The sequence below is a fragment of the Artibeus jamaicensis genome, unplaced genomic scaffold (genome assembly GCF_021234435.1).
Source record: "Artibeus jamaicensis isolate MK-2021 breed Jamaican fruit bat unplaced genomic scaffold, CSHL_Jam_final contig_519, whole genome shotgun sequence".
Classification (NCBI taxonomy): domain Eukaryota; kingdom Metazoa; phylum Chordata; class Mammalia; order Chiroptera; family Phyllostomidae; genus Artibeus; species Artibeus jamaicensis.
Window position 1 is genome coordinate 24,884,551 of NW_026521871.1, and position 21,696 is coordinate 24,906,246.

The 21,696-nt window shown below is 52.5% G+C and overlaps 1 protein-coding gene across 5 annotated transcripts in view; it reads right to left on the minus strand.

Annotated features, from left to right (window-relative positions):
• The window catches only part of MRAS (muscle RAS oncogene homolog), a 54,654-nt gene extending 35,316 nt beyond the window's left edge, over positions 1 to 19,338 (minus strand). The window contains exon 1 of one of the 5 annotated variants that reach the window (XM_037139423.2): positions 19,041 to 19,338. Coding sequence is in view for 1 of the 5 variants with exons in the window: in XM_037139427.2 (XP_036995322.1) it covers positions 18,639 to 18,813 (175 nt within the window). In the remaining 4 variants the exon portion in view is untranslated. Of the gene's footprint in view, positions 1 to 2,942; positions 3,027 to 18,485; positions 18,574 to 18,638; positions 18,965 to 19,040 lie in introns of those variants that run through there. The other 4 variants (XM_037139427.2, XM_037139422.2, XM_037139426.2 and 1 more) reach the window with 4 other exon arrangements.
• Positions 19,339 to 21,696: the final 2,358 nt, after the last annotated feature.

Genomic DNA, 21,696 nt, shown 5'->3' on the forward strand with positions numbered 1-21,696 from the left:
CCCATCATTTAGAATATCGTTTCCATGGGAAATGGCTCTGAGGTTCCAAGAAGCCCCCTCCACTCAGAAACCAACTTTTAGAACAGCAGCCACTTGGCAGATGGGTGCTGGCTCCCATGGCAACCACCTCTCAAGAGCCCCTCCCAGTGCACAGGCAACCCAAACCCTTGCTTCCACTGGAAACTTCTTCCTAAAAGGCAATATGACTGCCTTGACAATCCTGAGAATGTGTCTGTGAAAACTTCAAGCATCTTTAAGCCAAGAAATATGCATCTGAGGCTGCTGCCTAGCCTTTGCTCCTTTCTTTCCCCATGGTTAGCACCATCTTGCATAATTTGAAGTTGTTTCCTGAGTGGTGGATTCACCAACCCTGAGTGTCTTGGAAGTTCTATGAAGACAAGACCATGCCTCCTTATTTCCTTGCCTCTCAGAGGACCGGGCAGGGCCCGACATGTATTCAGGGTCTGTTCAATGACTCCACACTGCCCCGAAGCAACCTTCTACCCACTCATCCTCCCTCGGGCCAGGAAGCAGAGGGTGGTGCCTGTTCTTCCAATAGGCAGGCTCACACCTCTAGGATGACCCCAGAATAACTGCCTCACCCAGCAATTTCCAAGTGTGCCTGGAGGAGGGGTAGGGGCCCCAGACCGCCAGGGAGCCGTCTTGTGCAAAGCCCCCCTTGGTTTTGGGGGGGGAACAGACTGGGCAGAGGAACAGCCTTCAGCTCTGCAGCCTGGTTGCTGGAGTTCACTCATGTCTCTGATATGGACCCCTTGTATGACCTGAAGCAAGTTTCTTAATTCCCAGGAGACTCAGTTCCCCCATTTATAAAACAGGAAAACAGGGTGTTCAAGAATGTGTAAGGTCCCCATTTAAAAAACAAAAACAAAAAAACTGGGGGGCTCCCCAGCAAGGGCATATTTGCAGTGACATGCAAAGCAGTTGTACCTGGTCTCCCTCCAATCTGGTAGATGCCAGTGATTCAGACCATTTCCCTGCCCCATCCACAGCCCTAAGAGTACCTAGGGCTGCCAGGTGACCCAATACTGGGTCAGATGTAATGCCTAGGACAGCAGTGGGCTCTCAGCAAATGGCAGTCCTCAGTGGCTATATCACCAAGTTTTCCCCTTCTCCCCAGGTTCCCAGTTTCTAGAGTTTCAACAGATCTTACTTCCCAAAAGAATACCCCAAAACCCCAAAACACTGCCCATTTTTCTAAGTGGGCATGTGAAAGAAATGGCTTCAGCTGTAGACCTTGTCAAAGGTCCATGGGCTTCCTGGCCTCTCCATGTGCCGCATCTCCGCAGCCACCACCACTTCCTAAGCAGTGTCAGACAGTCCTGGCCGGAACAGATGGTACCTGGGAGAGGCCACACAGCAGGGGCATCACCGCCATTTAGTGATGCCTGCGGTGGCTCAGTTGGACACCAAAGGTCGTGCTTGGAACCATCACATCACACTGCCTTGAATTCTTTTGGCAATTCGCTTTGCAGCATCACAGGACTTTGCTTTGATTGTCATTGTGACTCACTGACCTATAGGGTTCATCTTTGCGGCTGCTTCCCTGGCCCTGACTCTAGGACCACAGACCCAAAGCTGGGGCAAAGGCCAACTCAAAGCCTCTCCCAGGGATGCTGCTGCCTTTATTGAAGGCTTAGTTTGTACAGCTTTTGCTTCTCTATTTCTATACTAATCCTTTTGAAGATTCTCCTGAACCCTGTCAGTTGAACTACAAGTTGTTTGGGTAAATAAGCCTAGAAGAGGGGGACATATTCTCTATTAACAGAGCTCTTGGGAGAGTGAATGGACTTCTAGTCACATTGAGCTGAATCAGCCCTGGGAAGCTAATTTCATCTCTCTGATATCTGGGTGTGCCCAGCTCAGGGGGATGAGGGCACAGTGGGGGGAGTGACCCAACCCACGTAGAGGAAATGGCTCTGAATTCCAAGAGCTGCCCTTCCCCTCTGCACAATTCCCAGAAATGGGCAGCTTCCCCAGGGCTGCTGATTTGCCACTGTGCCTAAATGGTGTGTGGCCCTGCCAGGGTCCAGGCGACTTGGTCTCCCTTAGGACTTCGCTATCCCTTCCCTAAGACTTTGCTCCAGCCCCTTGCCTCACGCCCTTGCTGATCCAAACCCAGCACGACCACTGCACTACGCAACCCTTTCAGGAAGCTGCCAGTGCCCTCATCACACTTCATTATTAAGACTTAACCACCCACCCAACTTTGTGTGTTATTTCGTGCTGTAAAGGATGTTCAACATCATTGGCTCTAGATGGTGAGTCTGTGACATGGGTTCAGCCCCTCCCACTCCCACAGCCATGCCAGATACCACTAATTGATCAAAGTCCTGTTCTCTGCTCAGTCTTAGAACCCTTTTCATGCAGCACCCTTGGCAGCCAGAACTGGATGACTGATTGGTCCAGAGAGGAAACTTGTGTGCCAACCCAGATCTGCACAACAGCTCATCTGGTCCCCTTTGAAACATCCCACCTAGTGGCCATCCTGTTCCATGGGAAGATCTCAGGACCTTTAGGGGTAGCCTTCCTGATTACATCTGGATATAACCCACAAGGCTTCACTCTCTCCTCCTCAAGACTTAGCTCCAGCCCTTCTGTATCTTTGCCAATGCAAGCCCAGCATGTCACTGCACCACTCTGGAGATAACCAGGTCTTCTGTTGGTTAACAGACTGTATTACCTATGTCTTCTGTTAATATACATCAGCCCCTGCTTTTCTACTGCATCCAATCCAAACTCCTCTGCTGGGATCACACATCATACCTGAACTGCTGGCAGAAATGGTCAGACAGGGTCCAGAGAACCAGGCAAAGGCCAATGCTTGAAGCTACCCAGATGTGGGACACAATGCCCGTGGGTTTACTCACAGCCTCCAAGTACCTCGTGCTTCCTTCTACCACAGTTGTTAACACTGGTCTTACCACCAGTGTGAAAGCGCCTCCCGGACAGGGCCTGGAGCTTAGCATCTGTACCCAGCACTGAGTCCCAGAGCAAGTGCTCGGAAACCACCTGGTGTAAGAATTGTAAGAGGGATCATGTTAAAATCAATACCAACACTTAATGTAGCGATGTGCCTGATGCTATTGAAAGATTTTACAAAATCCACTAATTCTCCCACCAGCCCTATGAGGTATGACTTTGATTATCCCCAGTTTACAGTTGAAGGAAATGAGACATGAAGGAGTAAAATGACTTTTCTAAGGTCATGGAGGCAATGCAGGAACATGTACCCACATAGTGTGGCTCCAGAGCCCAGGGCCATCCTGTCATGCTGGGCATTCTGTCGAAGCTGCCCTAGGCCAGGTGGGTGTGGGGTCAGTCCAGGCAGCAGAGCCAGGAGTTTCAGGGAAAAGGTCAGCAGTGAGCCAGGGAGGTGGTGACACAGTCAGAGAGGCCCCTGGGCCACGGGTCCCTGTGGGAGATGCAGCTGAGGATGTCAGTGCCCGAGAGGCGCCCTGACAAATACTAGTCACTGAAAGCAGAGATGCCCTTCATCCCCACGAGGATAAAGTCTACAAACAGGACATAGGTATGGTACTGCCAGGTGGCCTCCTGCACTGAGGACCAGGGAGGAAGCTGGGGGCATCAGGCAGCTGCCTGCATTGTGGGAGCACCGGGTGGCTTTGACACCTCCTTTTCTAGCACCTGCACGTGGAACCCTCCCCACTGTGCTGGTTGCTGCCCCATCCTGTCTCCTCGTGGTCCTACACACAGGCTGCTCCTTCCCCAGCTTGGGGCTAGCCTCTCACCTAGAACCCTTTACCAAGGAGCTTAAGCTACGGACTCAGATGACCTGCAACCTTAGGCAAGTTATTGACCTCTGTACCTCGGTTGCCTCTTCTGTAAAAGTGGAGGCAGTGGCAGCATTTGCTTCATGATGGTCATGAAAAGCTACACATTTATTTGCTTGGCTCAGCATGTGGCCCATAGTGAGTACTCAATAAGCATCAGCATCCTTCCGGGTCCCCTGTCCCTCAGGAAGCCCTCCCTGCTCTCCTTCCTGAGTTCATGCCTGCAAACTGGCAGGTTCCACAGGTGACAGCTCAGCTCAGCCCATCACCACACCTTCCTCTCACGTCATGTGCAGGCAGGTCCCAGCTCCCCCATCCTGCCTTGGGGGGCAGTGTCACCATTCGGCCTGCCACTGTCCCCCCCACAGCAATGTCATTGGGCAGCAAGCCCCCATATGATTGCTGGCTGAATGATGGGAGAGATTTAAGCTCCTCAAAGACATTTCCCCAAGAATTCAGGAGATGCTTGTTCACTGAGTAGAGTGCAAAAGATAAGAGATACTGGGAATTCAGCATAAAATATGGTTTCCCTCTCTGGTCCTTAAATCCAAAAGTGCTCTCCATTGTAAAACCCATCCCCTCTCTGGATGCCTCCTTGAAAAGAAAAAAACAAGACACATGACACCTGAAAGGGCCCAGTTTTATGATGCAGGAAGAGCAAACCGGACAAGCTACCAAATATGCAATACGCACATGCTCACGCTGCAGAAGCCTCGCACACCCAGTAAGTGCTCCCAGAGCACGTACAGCGTGCCTGGTCCTGGGAGCTGGGGAGAGCAGGCTGAGTGAGCGCAGGCTGCTGGCCTTCAGGCTCATGGTGTGTGTGGTGTGGGAGGGAGCAGACAGAGAGAGGGCGACAGCACACAGAGCTAAGTTAGTGGGAGCACAAGAGGAGTGAGAGGCCTCTCACCCAGCCTGGGGCCATTGCAGAAGGCTTCCTGGTAAAGACAATGCCAAAATGGCACACTGGAGGCCACATAGGTGGAAAATAAGAGAGAAGCTATCCAAGGTGAGGAACAAGCTGCAAAGATATAAAACAGCGAGGTGTGAAAAACCCAGGAGGCACCAGGTGTAGCGGGCTGGTGGTGGTAATGAGAATGGGAAGGAGGCTTCTCTTGGCTCCTAGACAACTAGGGATCTTCCTGGTTGCATCTCTAGTGCCAAGTACAGTGCCTGGCACACAGTGGCTGCTTCGCAGCCCTGAATAAGGCAGGAACCAGTGCTGGGCTACAGGGCGAGGCAGGGGAGAGCACAGAGGCCCCCCCCACAGGCCTGCAGGAGAACAACGGCCGCTGGCTGGAGAACGTGCCCCATCCATGGGCTCCACGACCTTCTGATGACCACAGTGAGGTTAATCAGCAAGAAATGACCAGCGGAGGCTGGATAACTCTCCAAGTGTTCCAGAAGCTCAGAGGCCAGGGGAAGCAGAGGGAAAAAGGCCACAGAGTCAGGTGGGAGCAGGAAGGTCACACAGGGTGCGGCACAGCCCGGAGGCCTGAAGGCAAGAATGTGCGCAGTGGCATTGAAAGTCCCCATTTTGCCAGCAGGGAGAGGGAGAGTCAGGCATTTGCCCAAGGACACGGCTTGGTAAAGGGCGGGCGAAGCTGAGATTCGGCACCCAGACCTGGCAACTGAAAACCAAAACTCTGCCCTGCTCACCACCCAGCTAGTTCAGGGCACCCCATGGGTCCGAGAGGCTCTCAGAACCGAGGGACCAACGAGGGCCCCAGTGTCTCAGGGTCCACACAACCCTTCAGAACAACGTGTCCCACTGGTATCCCTGAGTCCTGGGGATGCTGCCACCTGGCCACTTGACCCTCTTGGTCGCAGAGGTTCCACCCCAGGCCCCCAGGGTGTTCCCATGACCAACCACTGACGACAAGAATGTACTCAACTCAGGGGTCAGAGGCAGGGCTCACCATCTCCCCTCTGTTACAGCCTGGCTCACAGCTTCCTTGAGTGGCAGCTAGGGGCAGAAAGGAGGAAGTCACTTCAGTTTAAATTCTTATTTTCAGTTCCCGGGGGCCTATTAATATTTTCCTAGGGCTGGGAAAATCTCACCTGTAGTTACGCAAAACTTCTCAGTCTTAGACAGAAATCTGCATGTTCACCGGAAAGTCACGCTGGTGGTCACGCCACCAGGGAAGGCCAGCTTCAGGACGCTCTGGGATTCCCCCAAAGGAGGGTCCTCTCACGCCCCAAAGCCTGGAAGGCCGCTGTCCTAATCCCTCCAATTCAGATTCAGCTGCCCCTACCAAGGGAAGGTTCCTGTGAGTCCACATCTTCATTGGGCTGCTCAGGCCCCAGCCCTCATAAACTGGACTCTGCCTGCAGCGCCCACTGCCCCCTGGCCTCCAGAGCCCCTTTCCCGCCTTTTGGCCTGGCATGCTCTTTCTCCTTCTCCTGCAGAGGCTCAAGCATCCCTTTACTCAGATGTGAGGCCAAGGCCTAGCAACTCCGTGGCCAGGCTCTGATCTCTGCCTGGGCCGCCTCCACCGGCACCGCCCTCCTTCCATGCCAGCTCCGTCGTCCCTCAAGCAGTCCCTGAGCACACACACCGTGCCTCCTGGAAAAACCACCCTCGGGTGCCTGGAGCTCTCCCTGCCGACAGGGCATGCGGGCACCCCTACTCTCTGGTGCAGCTTCTGCCCCCACTTATTCCTCATACAGCATCCTTAAGTACGGGGGTGGCACTTGACCTGTCAGGGCTCCAGCCCCTGGCAGAGCACCTCAAAGTCTGCCAGCGAATGTTCTCCGCCTGCACTGTTTCCTCTGCCGGTGCAAACACTCCCTCTGTAAGGAGCGGCCTCCCTGTCTCCCCCAGGAAGCCTTTCTTAAACCCAGCTTAAGAAGGAAGTGACCCTTCCTTCTCCTTCCTGGGCCCCATCCTACGTCTCCAGACCTCCTCCCACCAAGCCACCTTGCTTGTGTCTGTGGAGGGCCACCGGGCGGCAGGTGGCAGCCAGAGGGCTCTGCAACCGCTACTCCCTTTGACTGCTCTCAGCCACCTCACCATGGAGGCACTACTGTTTACTCCCTGTTAGTGATGAGGGACCCTGAGGTCACAGAGGCTCTGTGGCTTGTGCAAGGCCACACATCTCCATCTGCAAGTGACCACAAGCTTCTGCCTCTCCTGGGAGCATGGCCCTCTCCCCTCCCCTCCGCTCAAGGAGCAGGGAGTTGTGTTCCTGTCACAATTCCCCTTCTAGGAGGGGCAGGGGGCGCAGAGGGCGGGACCTCCTCTTTGTTATCTCACGGTCCCCCTAGAGCCCAGGAACAACTTTCTGCACAGAGACGCTCCATGTGGCTGCTGTCTGCATCTCCAAAATGCAGGGCTGGCACCGGGAGCTGGGCAGGAGTCTGGTTTGGGTGAAAGGCAGGGTAGAGGCAGTGGGGGTGCTATGCCCGTGGGCCACACAGAGGCCAGAGGAGTAAGCTGGTGGCCCTCCTAAGGGAGATGCCATGTGAGGATTCCCACCAGACACACATGGGCACCAACCCAGCTGGAGGAGTAGGTGACAACAAGGGGCTCCTTTCCTGCCATCTATGCTCCCCAAAACTGAGCGCCCTGCCCCTCCGGGGCCCAGTGACACCCCACCCCACCCCAGAGTCTCTGGATGGCAACAAGGCAAACCTCTCATATGACCTTTCTCCTGAGCGGGCTGTGTAGAGCTAACCAGAACACAACTTCACGGTTGTCCCACAAGGCTGTCCCAGACCAGGGCTCCCTGTCTCATGGATCCACGGCCTCACACCAGTGCCCTTTGGTAAGTGGCCTGGGAGAAAACAGAGGTGGCGACGGAGAGCAGAGGGAAGGCCTGAACGCCAGACGCAAGTGTCCTTCAGCAGCAGCGGCCCCTGCCTGCTGGGAGGATGCGTCTCGTCAGGGATGACCGTGGCTAAACTGTAGCCCTCAAGTCCTGGCTGACCACATCTCAACTGCTTTACCCTGCAGCAGCAGAAAGGGGGACTCAGAAACAAAGGGACATTCCGGACGCATGGGTAGAGAGGCCAAGCCCATCATGAGAGAAGGAGGGCAGGTATAGCAATAGGGAAAGGTGGGGCCTGTGGCTAACAGGAGACCACTGCTACCCCCTCCCCTGCACGAGTTAATGGCTTCAGCACAAGCACATCTGTCACAGGGTTGCCAGATAGTCTACATTTTGAAAGAGTAGCTAGGAATCTGGATTTTTATGCAAAACTGATATTTTAATGTTGGCAACAAATTAAAAAGTTTTACACACATTATAAAAGCTGAACAAATCACCGCCCTGGGTGGCCCCAGCCCACAAGAGCACCTGCCGCCGCCCCTGGCTGCCTGGAGCGTGCCTCGGGCACGCCGTACACACCGGATGGCGAGGCCACTCCAAGGCAGACGGCTCTTTGCACTGCCTTGGCTTTGGCCACCAAGCAGTGTGAAATCTCACCACTTTGGAAGTGGAAGTGGCACTGGGGACGAGCGGCAGGGTTACTCAGCCTGAGGGAGACTCTCCAGTCCAGCAGTTGGCAGGGGACAGGCACAGGCCACCCCTGGAGTGTGTAGGAACACGAGGAGGGGGAGGGCAGAAAGGCACATTCAAAAGTGACTATGGCTTTGACTTGTCTCCATCAACTACATTCAAATTGTTAAACACCATTAATGAAAAATGTGGCAATTTTTATGTTTGACCCCCCAAAAACGAGAAGAAACAGGGTTTGGGCTCTTTCCTGAGGTGATCTAGTCTCCAATTTGAAAGAGTAATCAAACTTAGAGAAGGAGCAAAGGCAAAAAAAAATCAGAGGGAAACTTCCTGAAAGGAGGCGGCCATGGCGATGAGCAGCCTGGGGCGGTGTGGGATTTTCCTCTGCGGAGGCTGTGAAGCTGGCCTCAGGGAGGCGGGCCTGGCTGGCTGGCTCTGGAGGTTGAACCGGTTTGCAGGTGGGGAGGGGTGACTTCTCAGCGACTCTTCTGAACTCTGGATCATAAGCCCGTTCAGCTGAGAGGGCAGGAGGCCACTTTTCACATCTCTCCCCCCAATCTCCGAAGAACTGCAGCATTTTCCCTGCCCTGGTCAGCAGCCTGGCCAGGCTGGACAGCAAGCCCCGGATGGCAGAGAGGGGACGGACGGCAGAGCAGGGCAGGCCCACTCCATTCCCAAGGGGTAGGACCCATCCAGAAGCTGCTACTGGCGGAGGGGCCAGACTCCCGTCCCTTTTTTCTACACACAGCACTTTCATAAAAGGTCATGAATCAGAGCGTTTGCCCCTCTCCGAGGTGTGTGACCTCAGGCGCATTGCTCAACCCGTTTATGCCTCAGTTTCTTCACCTGTGAATAACAGTATCCACGTCACAGGATTGTTTGAAGGACAGAATGTGCTAATACTTAGAACAGGACCTGGCACATGAAATGTTTGCTATTATTATTATCATCTATACGTATGTTGTAGAAACATAGCATGTTGTAGAAACTCTTGCCAAAGACCCCACTTCACCAAACAGGCAGAAGAGTGCCTGGGGCCGCATGGAACTGTGTCTTCTGGATCGACCCAAAGGGCGCAGGAGACGGGAAAGGAGGAAAACGGGTGTTCCCTTTGAATCGCAGCTCGCTCTACACACTGCAGCCACTCGGCTGGGCTGAAGTATTACTGCCGAGCCTCCCTGGAGTTTGCAAAAGAAGCGTATTTCATTTCTGAGGACTGGAGGAGTAATCCCAACCCACAGTCCATGCTGGCTTGTATCAGCGGTTCAGGCGAAGGGAAAAGCTGTGGAATTACATCCCACCCCACAGCCCACCTGACAGGGATGATCCACGGTGGGTAAAGCAGGAGGAAGAGCAAATGTTAGGAGAATGGAAACGGATCTGAAAGGCCCAGTTCTGAATCATGCTTGTGCCACATTTTAGCTGTGTGACCTTGGAAATATTATGAACCTCTCTGTGCAAAACTATTATTGGTGAGTGGCAACAGCAACCATCTGAAGGTAGAATCAGGCTGAGTCCTGTGGCCAGGGGTGATAACTACAATGCATGTTTATTAAGTCCTGACCATGTCTTACACACTTTCCATGTACTTCCCTGGCCACCTTCACCAGCCCCCACACCAGACTAGGTCATACTCTTACAAAACACCCAACTGACTTGACGGCATTTGCATCCTCCATTGCTTGATTGTTTATGAAGTAACGTGTCATCCCCACTCGACTATCAGCTCCAGGAGGGCAGGGCCTATTTATTCTCCACTGCATCTCTGGTCCCCAGCACCTGCCTGGCATAAAGAAGGTGTTCAATAAATATTTGTTGACCTACGTTAGCACTAATAATCACAACTACTCTGCGAAATGTTCTAACAGGGGTGGGGGTGGTTAACACTTGGGTTTGCTCTGGCTTTTGGGAAAGAAGGCCTGACCTAAGTAAGAGCTTGGTCTGGCCAGGGTCAATGACAGCACCAATCCCAGAGCCCCTGCTGGTCTCACTGCAGGTAAGTAAAGGTGTAGGGCTGGGGCAGTAACTCTTACTTAGACTAGATCTGTAATGGCTCTTTTCAGATGTAAAAGGCCATCATCATTGCTCTAGAATAGCCATCATCATTGCTCTGCAATCAAAATGAATGGAAATTGGAGTTTTCAGAAGTTCTGGGGAAAGTGTCCAGGAAAATTGGCCCCTAGAACAGGACAGTAAATGAGGTTTGAGGAGACAGCCAGCCAGGGAGAAACTCTCCAAGGGCGTGAGCAGACATGGAGAGGATATCTGAAAAGTTTTAACTTCTTCCCTGTTCTGAGCGATGGGTAATCAACCCCCCTTTCTTATCAGCCCTTGGTGAAAGCCTGTTACACACAACAGCCTAAAGGCTTAGTGGGGTTTAGGGAATGAGGACGCCAAAGCTACTGTGCACATGCCAAGTGTGGCTGCTGACCCTGCCAGAGGCCAGACGGCCATCGCCCACAGTCCTCACCCTGCAACTCCTAGAAATACTGCAGACCTTGTTGATGCTTGGACAATTTTTAATATATACATACTCAGAGAATTTCTACAGGGAGAAGTCCTTTGGGAAGAGTGAGGAAATATTGAGGGGAGCACCTCCCCTTTTCTACATATGTGGGATGAAGGCCTGACCCATAATATCAGACTAGAGCAAAAAGAGGGATGGGGCGGCTGGACCATCTGCATTACAGCAGCATTGTTCCCTGTTATAAACATGGCAAAGGAGGCTCACAGCAGCGGGGACTCACCCAAGGTCACACAGACCACAGGGAGGGGCAGAAACGGGAGCCCCTGCCCATGTCCCTGCCGGCTGTCCTGTGGGTCTTCCAAGGAGGGAAGGGAGGACTGAGAGTTCCGCTGCAGCCCCGCTGGCAGGTTCGGACCCTGCCCGAGACCTCCCTGGGCCCGCCCCTTCCACTCAGAGAGGCCCTCCCAGGCTTCCACCCAGCTTTCCTACTCAATCGCACTGACTCTAAATAGAAAAATGTCCCTGTTAAATGCTTTATCAGAATGGTTATTTTGTTGAAGTGCCAAGTGACCTGCTCCCGCTCCCCCTTTCCATCCCTCCAGCCGGCCCCCATGTGAGTCCAGAAGGAACACAAAGGCTTTGTTTCTTTATTTTGATTTCCTCCGTAAAATCTCAAACATGCAGGAAACACCCACCCAGCCCTAGAGAAGTGGACTCAGGCCACTGTCCACTTCAGGAGGGTGGGGCTGGGGGTCAGGGAGTGGGAGGAGGCGGGAAGGTTCTGATGCCAGCTGACCTTCGCTCTGGGAGTGTCACCAGGGCACCCGGGGCCTGGCTTCCTTAGCAGGAAAAGAAGGGCTTCGGTGTGAAGGGCACGAGGTCTTCCCAGCTCTGCTGCCCAAGGACTGTCAACCTGAGGAATGTGGGTGTGGACGGATGGCTGAGCAGACAGATCTCATACAAGTTTTTATTTTTTATAGATGCCCCAAGGCTTTGGACAGAGGTCCCACCCTTTCCCATCATCTCCGGGTTCCCATAAAGCAGGCATTGAAAGAAGAACATGACAGAGGCTATTTTGGGCTGCTGAGCATACTTGCGAGGGAAGGGTATGCGCCAAGAAAGATGGGTTTGCCTCCATCTCTTCCCTGGGACCTCATTTCCAGTGGAATGAAAATATAAAGGAGGAATTTGTGCATTATCTAAAACAGGGGCTTTTTAAGAAGGTATGTTGATATTCTAAAGGCTAAAAGGAAAAAACTAAACTTAATTAAAATTAATTTTCTTTTGAAATGATTATGGAATGCTTTGGGGAGGCGAGAACCTGCCCCAAGGACTCCCCCAAAGGGTCAGCTCCCAAGGGGGGGAGGCCTGCCCAACCCCCACACCTTCAGCAACCTCTACACAGCTCCACGTGCCCCTGAATACTTTCACTTTCTGTCTGGGTACCTGAGGGGCAGCCTAATACACAGTGTGTATAGCGGCTTCTTTTAAAACCAGAACTTTTCTTGAACACATGGGCCTGTAGCCTCATTTTAGATAAAGAGATTGGGGGGGCAGGCTTTGGGGGAGGCACTCTTCTGCTTCATTGACCTGTTCATTCCTATGTCGGAGCAACACAACTTTAATTCCTCTAGTTCTCTGGTGTATTTCAGTAGCTGGCAGGGCCAGTCCCTTCTTCTTACTCATCGACAGGTGTCTAAGTAAGGGAGCAAAGTGCTCAAATTTGATTTCGAGACACTTCATTCTGGCCAACTTCCGGATGGATTTAGAGTGGGCAAAATCAGAAATAGAGAAACGCTTGCAATGCTTTTGCAGTTATCTGAGCGAGAGAGGTTCAGGCTGGAGCCGAAGGAGAGACAGTTAGAAGTGAGGGGAGGAATTTAAGAAATAACCCAAACTATCAGGATTTGAAGTAAAAATAAAGGGTCTACAAAGAAAACGTGTATGTGTATTTCTGTATCGTCAGATAGGAACTGGCTATAATGTGTTTTATAATGTGTTTAACTGCCTTCACTGGTACAGTCTCTGGCCACTTATATGGGGAGACAAAGCAGACTCGTCCGAGGCCTTTGGGTGCCCAGCCCTTGCTGGCTTTGCAGCGTCTCCATTGGGCGAGGGAGAAGGGCATAGGCAGTGCTGTTGTTTGCTGGCAACTCAGGGGCAGAAGACACTTCAACTCGTTTTCACCACTTAATGAAGAGGATTCCGGGGCCACCTCAGGCCCCCAGTGGGTTGTGACTCCCTGAAAGTGGGATCTGCCTGAGTGTGGGAGGCTTTTCCAGAAGTGTTTGAACCTTTCCTGCCCAGATTTAAAAAGCACTGCTCTGCGAAATGTTCTAACTCCGGCCCACTCCACACAAGCGGGATGGCATCAGCCTCCAGCTCCGGAGGCAGCCGGGGGTGGAAAGGAGAAGGCTGTGAACAGCTGGGTGAGAAATGGCTCCCGTTGTCATGGAGAGCTTCCACCCTCTGCAGCTGGAGGGCTGCCTCTCCCTCCCCCGCCCTCCGGGACCAGGGCCAGGCACCTGGGCACCTTCCTCCTGAGCAAACAGAGGAGAGGGAGGAATGGAAAGGTGAAGTTAGGGATTAGAAAGGTTCTATGTTGTACTGTAGTCTTCCTTCCTTTAAAGTAGTTCTAGACTTTAGAATAGAAAATGTGTTTTGTTAAAGATCATTTCAGATGAGCTACTCAACGAGTTGCTGTCATATAGTTATAAAAGGAAAATCATATTCCTTCTTTTCCTTTTCCAAATATATACACCCACCGTTTAAATGACAGTTCAGTTTGGGCAGCTGCGGCTAAATTACGCTCTGCAGTCTGGCCTGAGTCTACCAGGGTCAAGGCAGGTGTTTTCTGAGGGCGAATCCACTTTTTGGAAAAAGGTTAAATCCAAAAATGCATGCTCATCCTGCTCCCTTGCGCTCTCTCCCCAGTGTGGTCACAGGCAACAAGAGTACCCATCAACGACCTCGATGGACAACCAGGTGGCATTACCAAAAGGCCACCACAGGCTGAGGACAAGCCCACACTAAGGATGAGGGACATGTTCTAAGTCCTGCAGTGTCACGCGAAGGACTGAGTGGGCAATGGGTACACAGCTTTTGTTATATTGCCCCTTATATTTTTCCGTTCTTATTTTTTGTTAATTCAAAAATACACCAAGTGCACAAATGATTCAGGGGTTCGTGGCTAACTGTCTTCGGGTTCCCTGTCTGTCTGCCCAGCAGCCGCTTCTGCATCTCTGTGGGTTCTGCTGCCTCCTAACATCCCCTTTGCTCCTGAGGCCTTGGCTCCCCTGTGGCACTGATCGCATACGGTCAGGGCCCCATCAGACTGTCCCATGAGCAGCAGGAGAGAAGAGATGTATCGTTTTTGGTCCTCCGTTTCCGGGAGCAGTGCAGAGTGAAAGAAGGAGCGTGTGCTCGTGACCAGGCAGACCCTGGTCAGACTCCTTCCAGGCTCTGCTTCTCTCAGGGTAGGACTGTGAGTGGCCTGCTGAAATTCTCCAAGTCTCAGTTCCCTCACCTCAGTTCCCTCACAGCCAAACTGTGAGGCTTGGAAGTGGCAAATACAGAGTGTCTGGCCCACCAGTCTTCGTGGAAGGAGAGATGGGAGAGAGGGAGAGGCAGGCGGATGGACACACGGAGAGGCTGTCTTTAAACCATGCCATTTGAGGAGCAGTTGAAGCAGATAGAGCTGTTGATGCTGGAGAAAAGCATGACCGTCAAAGTTTCAGACCCAGTGGGACAGCTTAAGGGGATAAAGGAAGAACTTTGCAAGGGTGAGAACATGCCCCTGGGGGCAGGTGACGTGAGAGGCAGCAAGCTCCCTGGGTCCAGAAGGATCCAGCTGAAGCCTCACAGGCTGCATGGGAGGGACTCCCCTGTTGCAAGTTTCCCAGCCTTTACTCAAGGGATTATTTAAAAATCTTTCTTTAGCCTTAGTCTGAGCTAAATATTCATTAAAAAAAGATTTGATACGATGCCTGCATTTTTAATAGTAAGTATAAAACTAGTAAGAGTTGCCTGTGCCCCCCCCCCCCCAGAATCATCACCCTCACCACTATGAGAAATGTGTTCTACTGGGTCTGAGCCCAGTCTACGTGGGCTCCAGGGGCCCCTCCAGGACCAGGATTCTGTTATCTGAAGGTTGTCTGAATGCCGATAATGCTCTTCATTTTTATAACCCTTTCTGCTTACCCAAGCACATTCTCATCTGTGTATTTCATCTAATCCCCTTGACAACCCTGAGGGCTCAGCAGAGAAGTCACAGATGGTGCCTGGGGCCCTGCAGCATGGGACCCTCCCAAGGCCCTACAGATAGTCTCAGAGGGCAGGAACCAGAGCTCAGAGGCCCCTTCTCTCCGCCCCGCCCTCCTTCACTTTACACACTGCACAGCTAAATCCTTTCCTGGTGCTCTCCGAAATCTCATTAGCAATACAACCCAGATGTAAATTTAGATAGACAGATGCCAGGCTCTCTTGATGAGAATATGCCCCTCTGAGACCCAGAATGTCACCTCAGCAACCAATAATGGCCCGCACTGTCATTTGGCCATTGGCCATCAGCAGGCCCCACCTAGTGAAGCTACCAAGAATATTAAAAAACACTGAATACTAAAGGACATTGCTACTTCATGACCCCCACAAGACAGATGGCTGCAGGAAGCTGCCTTGGATCATGCCAAGCGGTTAAAAGGGCCTAGGGGCTCTTTTAACCCCGATGTGGGGGCTAGGCCAAGGAGGGCCAGTTGGTGGAGTCTCTGAGAATAGTCAGGAAAACCACATCACAGGCAGCAGAAATGCTACCCAGAAGACAAGATGGGCACCGAGGAATGCATGCTGGGCATCAAGGAGGGCACCCTTGGTTTGTCTGAAGCACAAGGTGGCAGAAGCATTGCCTTCTTGGTCAGAGTTCCATAAGACGGACTCGCTGGCTGACTGCACAGACTTCAACTCAGGCAGAGAACTGACAGCTGCCCCACTCTATTTTCATTCTTGACACTGTCTGTACCATGAAGGCATGCTGGCCCGGTGGGAAGGCAGAGTAACACAGTAAATCCTAGGTAAACAGTAGTGAAGCAATCTGGCTTAGACCAGGGGATCTAACGGGGATCCAGGACTTGTTTTCAGAGATCCCCGAATCCCCTGAATTGTATACTCAAACAATTTTTCTCTGGGCTTCTCACTGGCATATTCAAGAGGCTGCCTGCCCCATGAAAGAATTTGCTGGAAGTAGCACTGATATCCCATCCCTGTGTGCACAGACCTCACATGAGCTGAGAGCATCTTTGGGAAATCTAAACTCTGTTTAATCCACTATTACTTGGGGTCTGTTATTTGCGGCCAAAAGCACCCCTACTGATCCAGTACCATAGGGCCCAGTGACATCACCCATGACTATGAGGATTGGTGAGTCCTCAGAGTCCACCAGCAAAACTCCTCAAACCTTGAATTCTCTGCTAAGCCTCTAGAGAATGGGCACCTGCCAGATGCCCCAGGTTCAGGAAACTCTGCCAGCGACTTCCTTTTTCTTACCCAGACAAAGGTAACTATACCTTTGTATAGCCAGCCAGATGCCTGTCCTGGGCCTGGCAGGGACAGAGCTTCTAGAACTCAATGCACACCCTCTGGACGCTTGAGAACATCCCAGCTTTGCCCAAGAATGTGTTCCCACTTAGTTCAGATGAGTATGGTTTGTATAAATGATACAATGCTCACAAGCATGTATGTTTTCAATAACTTATAGGGAGGCACACTCCATTTGAGGGTATTTCATGGGTAGAACAATGATCACACCAGATGTGAAATATAAAATAGAGGTCACATTTCCCTGAGAACTCACTCAGTCTGGCAGGCTGGTTGACGTGAGATTCTGACTGATGTTAGGGCACAGAAGCTAGTTCAGCTCCTCAGAGCCCAGTGGTCCTCCCTGGTTCCAGGATCACTCAAGCTCAGGAACCAACCCCAGGATTAACTGATATGTCACTTTATAAGCAGTTCAGATAATGAAAGGCGTAAAATACTTGTAATTAGAGCTAATAATAAAAGTTATACCTGTCACAAAAATGTCTTATGTATACGAAAACATGAGTAGTGGAAAAATACAAATTGCTTTATGCAGAGGCAAAGCTGGCAACTCGGGAAGACGGTCCCTTGCCTCACCAGGGCTCAGCAGAGGGGCCTTGACCCCTCCTTCTCCATAAGGAAATGGTGAGACAGTTTCCCCACGGGGTTGGGGGGGTGGCAGCAGGGAGGCAGTTTCCACCAGAGCATCAGGTTTACTCAACACTCACTCCTCCTCAGACAGAGGCTGGCAGACCCCGCAGCCTTGAAACTCCCAGAGCATCAAAGCCCCATGCTGCCTGGCCTCGCAGAGAAAGGACGAACACCATAACCCAGACAGAGAAGCTAACTGGGCTCTGGGCAGTGAGAACAGACCCAAAGATGAAAATCATGGCCTGAAACATTTTTAACCCCAGTCAGCAGAGACACACGATTTACAGGAAATTAGGAGATTTACAAAATGCTGGCCAGCTCAAGTTTCTTCCCTCTGAAGAGGAGCAGGAGAAACTCTAAGAACTGTCTCAGTGAAAGTGCTTTGTTCAGAGCAAAGCCCATGACACATGTCAGTTATTAATACACGGCAACAGCTCACCACCCCACATGTCCACCCACCAGAGTCAATAGCGCAAAAGCATGACACAGGCTGTCCCTGGAGGGTCCTGAACAGCTGCATGGTCTAAAGCATGATCTCTAGAAAGGCTCTCGGGCACATTAGTGACCCCAGTTCACCACCTGCATATGAGGATAATAATAAAATCTTTTCTGCAGGAGTCTTGTCAATGACGATCAAGCACATCCATGTCTGGTCTGCATGAGCCCTGTTGGCTGCTGTTATTTCAGTAGAACTGAGGGGTTTTTCAAGTCAGATATCCTTATTACTCCTGCTGGCAGGGAGGTCATTTTTTTGAGGCTGCAGTGTTGAGCCTTGTCCCGGTCAGGTCCAGGACAGTTGAGTCCTGGAATGGAAAGAACTATTCTAGCCCAAGCAGGGGCCCATGGCGGGAAGAAGGACAAGCCCAGGGTTCTGTGACAAGGACCACGATGAAGTGGCCCTTGTCCACCTTTCCAGGCTCGGCTCTGTCCCCAGCCAGCACAGACCTCGGTCCCAGCCACAGAGTCTAACAGGGCCGTTGGATGCTCCTGCCAGGCATCACCTCCTCTAAGAGGCCTTCCCTGCCCTCTTCTGGGTCTGCTCCCAGAACCACTGAGCTTCCCTGATCCCAGGCCCCACCACACTGGGCTATAGCTGGGTTTGCGCTCCTACCTTCCCCTCGGACCGGCAGCTGGCACTGTGCCCCACACACTGTGGGCGCTCCAGCCACATCTGGTCAATGAATGAGCCCGGTCCTAGTTGTGACCAGAGCCCCAAGCGCAGTGTAGAGTTGCTTTTGAAGAAGGCTGCTTTTTGTTATTCAGCTGAATTTGACAAGTCCACCCGCGGATCCAGTGCTTGTTAACGCCATTTTAAAAGGAAAGAAAGCCCCCCCCCGCCCCCCACAGCCGCGTTGCCCACCTCCCCTCAGGTTCTCGCCTGGCAGACAAGGAACCCAACGGCGATGATCATAATAAAGGCTCTTCGGGAGGTCAGCAGGCCCTCCCCACGGGAGTCTCAGTTGTGGCCGATTTCTCGATCGCACACCGTTATTCGGGAGCCTGTGGCGGGGTCTAAAGGCTACTTACCACCAGTCTCAATGCACACTCAACTCGGAGAGCGCGGCCAGGGGCGGCCACACCTCCAGCCCCGGAACAAAGCGCCAGCCGGGGCTGGGGGCCGCGCGGGCCAGGCGCCCTCCCTTCTTCTCCACTACTGCGCCCGCTGCCCCGACCACTCACCGTACGCTCCAGCCCCGGCTGGGCTCTGGCCCTCAGGTCGCCTCTCCCATGCTTCAGCCAGACTGACGGCTCTGGCCCGCTGGCCGCCGGTCTCTCTGGCCTGTCCCCACCCTGGCGCCTCCTTAAAGCGACCGCGCAGCCCGCGAGCGCCCGGAGCGCCTGCCTCGCGGCGCATTCCTTATATTGCAACAGCGCCTTCTAAAAATAGAGCGCCGCGGGCGCGGGGGTAGCGGGCCCCACGCCGCTACCCAGCCGCCCCCGCCTGCACCCCGGCGCCAGGACGCGCTGCCCGCGGAGTGCCGGCCACCCGCGCGGAGTCCCCGGGACACTGCAGGGCGCCGAGCCTGGTCACCGACCGGTGCCCGCCGCCCACCGCCCCCGCCCGCGGCCCTGCGCACTTACCCAGGTCCCACTCGGGGCTCCGTGAAGCTGGCTTTAAGGTGGACGCAGAATGGGAATTTGTCCCGGCCCCTTTAAGAGCCTCTGCGCTCCAACCTTTAAATCTCCACTGGGCCCAGCCAACTCTTGAGCCTCCCCAGCCCTATGCGATCCCGAATTCCCTTAGAATCTTAACCTTAACCGTATTCCCTTAGAATCTCCGGGCGTGTGTCTTTCTAGATCCTGCCTCCAGGGTCGCTTCGCCAGGCCCTCCTGGGGCACCATTCCTGGGCCCAAAGTTCGTTCAGAGGATGCAACGGGGACAGGCAACACGCGCGCTCCCTTTCCTTGTTTCAGTTCCGCTAACTCGTCCACTGGCGTCATTTATCCCTCTTTTAAAAATAAACAGAGAATTCGCATATTATAAAATTCTACCTTTTAGAGTATTCAACTTAGCATTTGTAGTTTATCTGCAAAGTTACGCAACCCTCACCATCACCAGTTTCCAGATCATTTTCATAACTGGCCCCCCCTCCCCCGCAAAATTGTACCCACTTGCAGTCACTCCTCCTTTTCGCCTCCCTCCACCCCTGGGAAACCACCAACCTACTTCTGGGTTTGCCTCTTCAGGACACTGCGTGTAACAGGAGTCATACAACATGTGGTCTTTTGTGACCAGCGTTTTACCCTGCACGATGTTTCCCAGGTTTATCTGTGGAGCAGCACACTCCTCACGACTGAATAATATTTCATTGTATGCGTGCACCGCATGTTGTTAATCTGCTCATCAGCTGATGGACAGTTAGGTTGTTTGTGCTTTGGGGGCATTATGAATAAAGCTGCTATAAACAAGTCTTTGTATGAACATATGTTTTCATTTCTCTTGGATATATACTTAAAAGAAGAATTGTGGGTCATATGCTAACCATGTTTAATATTTTGAGGTCTCCTCGAACTGTCTTCCAAGGTAGCTACACTGTTTGGCATTCTCACTAACCACATGTGAGAGTTTTGGTGTCTCCCTGTCCTCACCAACACTTCTTACCATCTGTCATTTTTTTTTATCAGAGCCATCCTAGTGAGGATGAAGTGGTATCTCATTGTAGTTTTGATTATCAGTGTCATTTTTCAGACATTCCTTTTGTGGGTGGACCTTTATGATGACTTGAAATGAGCTTTACGCATGCAGGAAGCCCTTAGCACTTTGAGACCTTCACCCTCCACCCCAGGCCTAAAGAGGACCTTACTTCCCTGGGTTCCTCACGCCCCGCTGGGCCTCCCAGTGTGATACAGGTTTCGACTGGCATCCCAGGTAGTCATGCAACCAATTGGTGAGAGCTACTCTGCCCCCTGCATCCCCACTTCCCCCTGCTGTTCCAGAGGCACTTCAGACCCCAAGAGTCCCCATGCCAGGCGGACATGGATTGGGCGCAATCAAGAGTATGTCACTTTCATAGGGAGTAGCAGAACTGATAGAGGAGGGACCTGAGGGACATAGGCTCGTCTTGACCGGCTGGGCCTTGCCCTAGAAGCTGCCTCTTCCTCTCTCTTCCATTTACCACAGGCCTTGGGGGAGGCAGGCAGGGGTCTGCATGTTTTGGTTGTCTGTCAGCCCCTCATGGGCTCTTCTGTGAAGGGACATTCTCTCCTGGGCCCTGACTGCCACAGTGGCCAGACTTGCTTGCAGCTTGAGTGGAAATGTTTGCACAAGAGTCAAAGACTTACCCCTTTCTACCACTTTCATACCCAAATCGTTAGTAATTTATCTCTTCAGGAATGGAATTAAACAGCTAATGATCACACGCAGGTGCCTGAGATTCACTGATGATGAGATTAAACCCCGCAGGCTGTGGCTGGGGTCTTCAGCAGGGAGCCTATCCCGCTTGAGCTGTGTCCTCTGCTCTTCAAACCCTGAAATAAACCACGGCCCAGTTGCTGGCAGATAGGGGCTTCAGAGCACAGGGTCACTGAACAGAAAAGTGAGACCTGGGTTTGACAGCTCATTCACTCAGTAAACACCGTCGGAGCACCTACTGTGGACCTAGTATAGATGCTGTGGCAGAACCTGCCTCCAAGCAAAAGCAGGGTGCCATGGAGGCATGAGTGGTGTGGAAAAGAAAGTCACCGGGAGCCCTGACGGGTGTGCCTCCGTGGGCTGGGCATCGTCCCGCAAACCGGAAGGGGACAGCTGGAGAGTTCGATTCCTCATCAGGGCTCATACCTGGTTTGCAGTCCATGTCTCAGGTCGGGGGCACGTGAGAGGATTGATGTTTCTTTCTCTCTCCTTTCCTCTGTCTCTAAAAATAAATTAATGAAAAAATGTAAAAGGCACAGAGTGGAGGTGGCATGGCAGAAAAGGGTACGAAAACCAACGCCGGAATGCAGGGAAGAGGAGAGAGAGGTGATGATTGAACCAGGGACTGAAAGACAAATAACAATCAGATAAACCTCTCAGAGACAGAAAACCTTATATGCTGAGGCATGAGTGAGCTGAAGTCTTTCCAAAAACTCCAGCAGATCCGAATGGGTACGTGGGTAGGTGTGCTTGGGGCATAGCAGAAGCCAAAAACCCAGGCAAGATTCAGGCCCAAGTTTCAGGTCCTGAGAGCCAAGGCCAGCCGCAGGATGCGTGTTCCCAGAATTGGGCAAACATCAGAGGCTCTGGACTGACCCAGAGTAG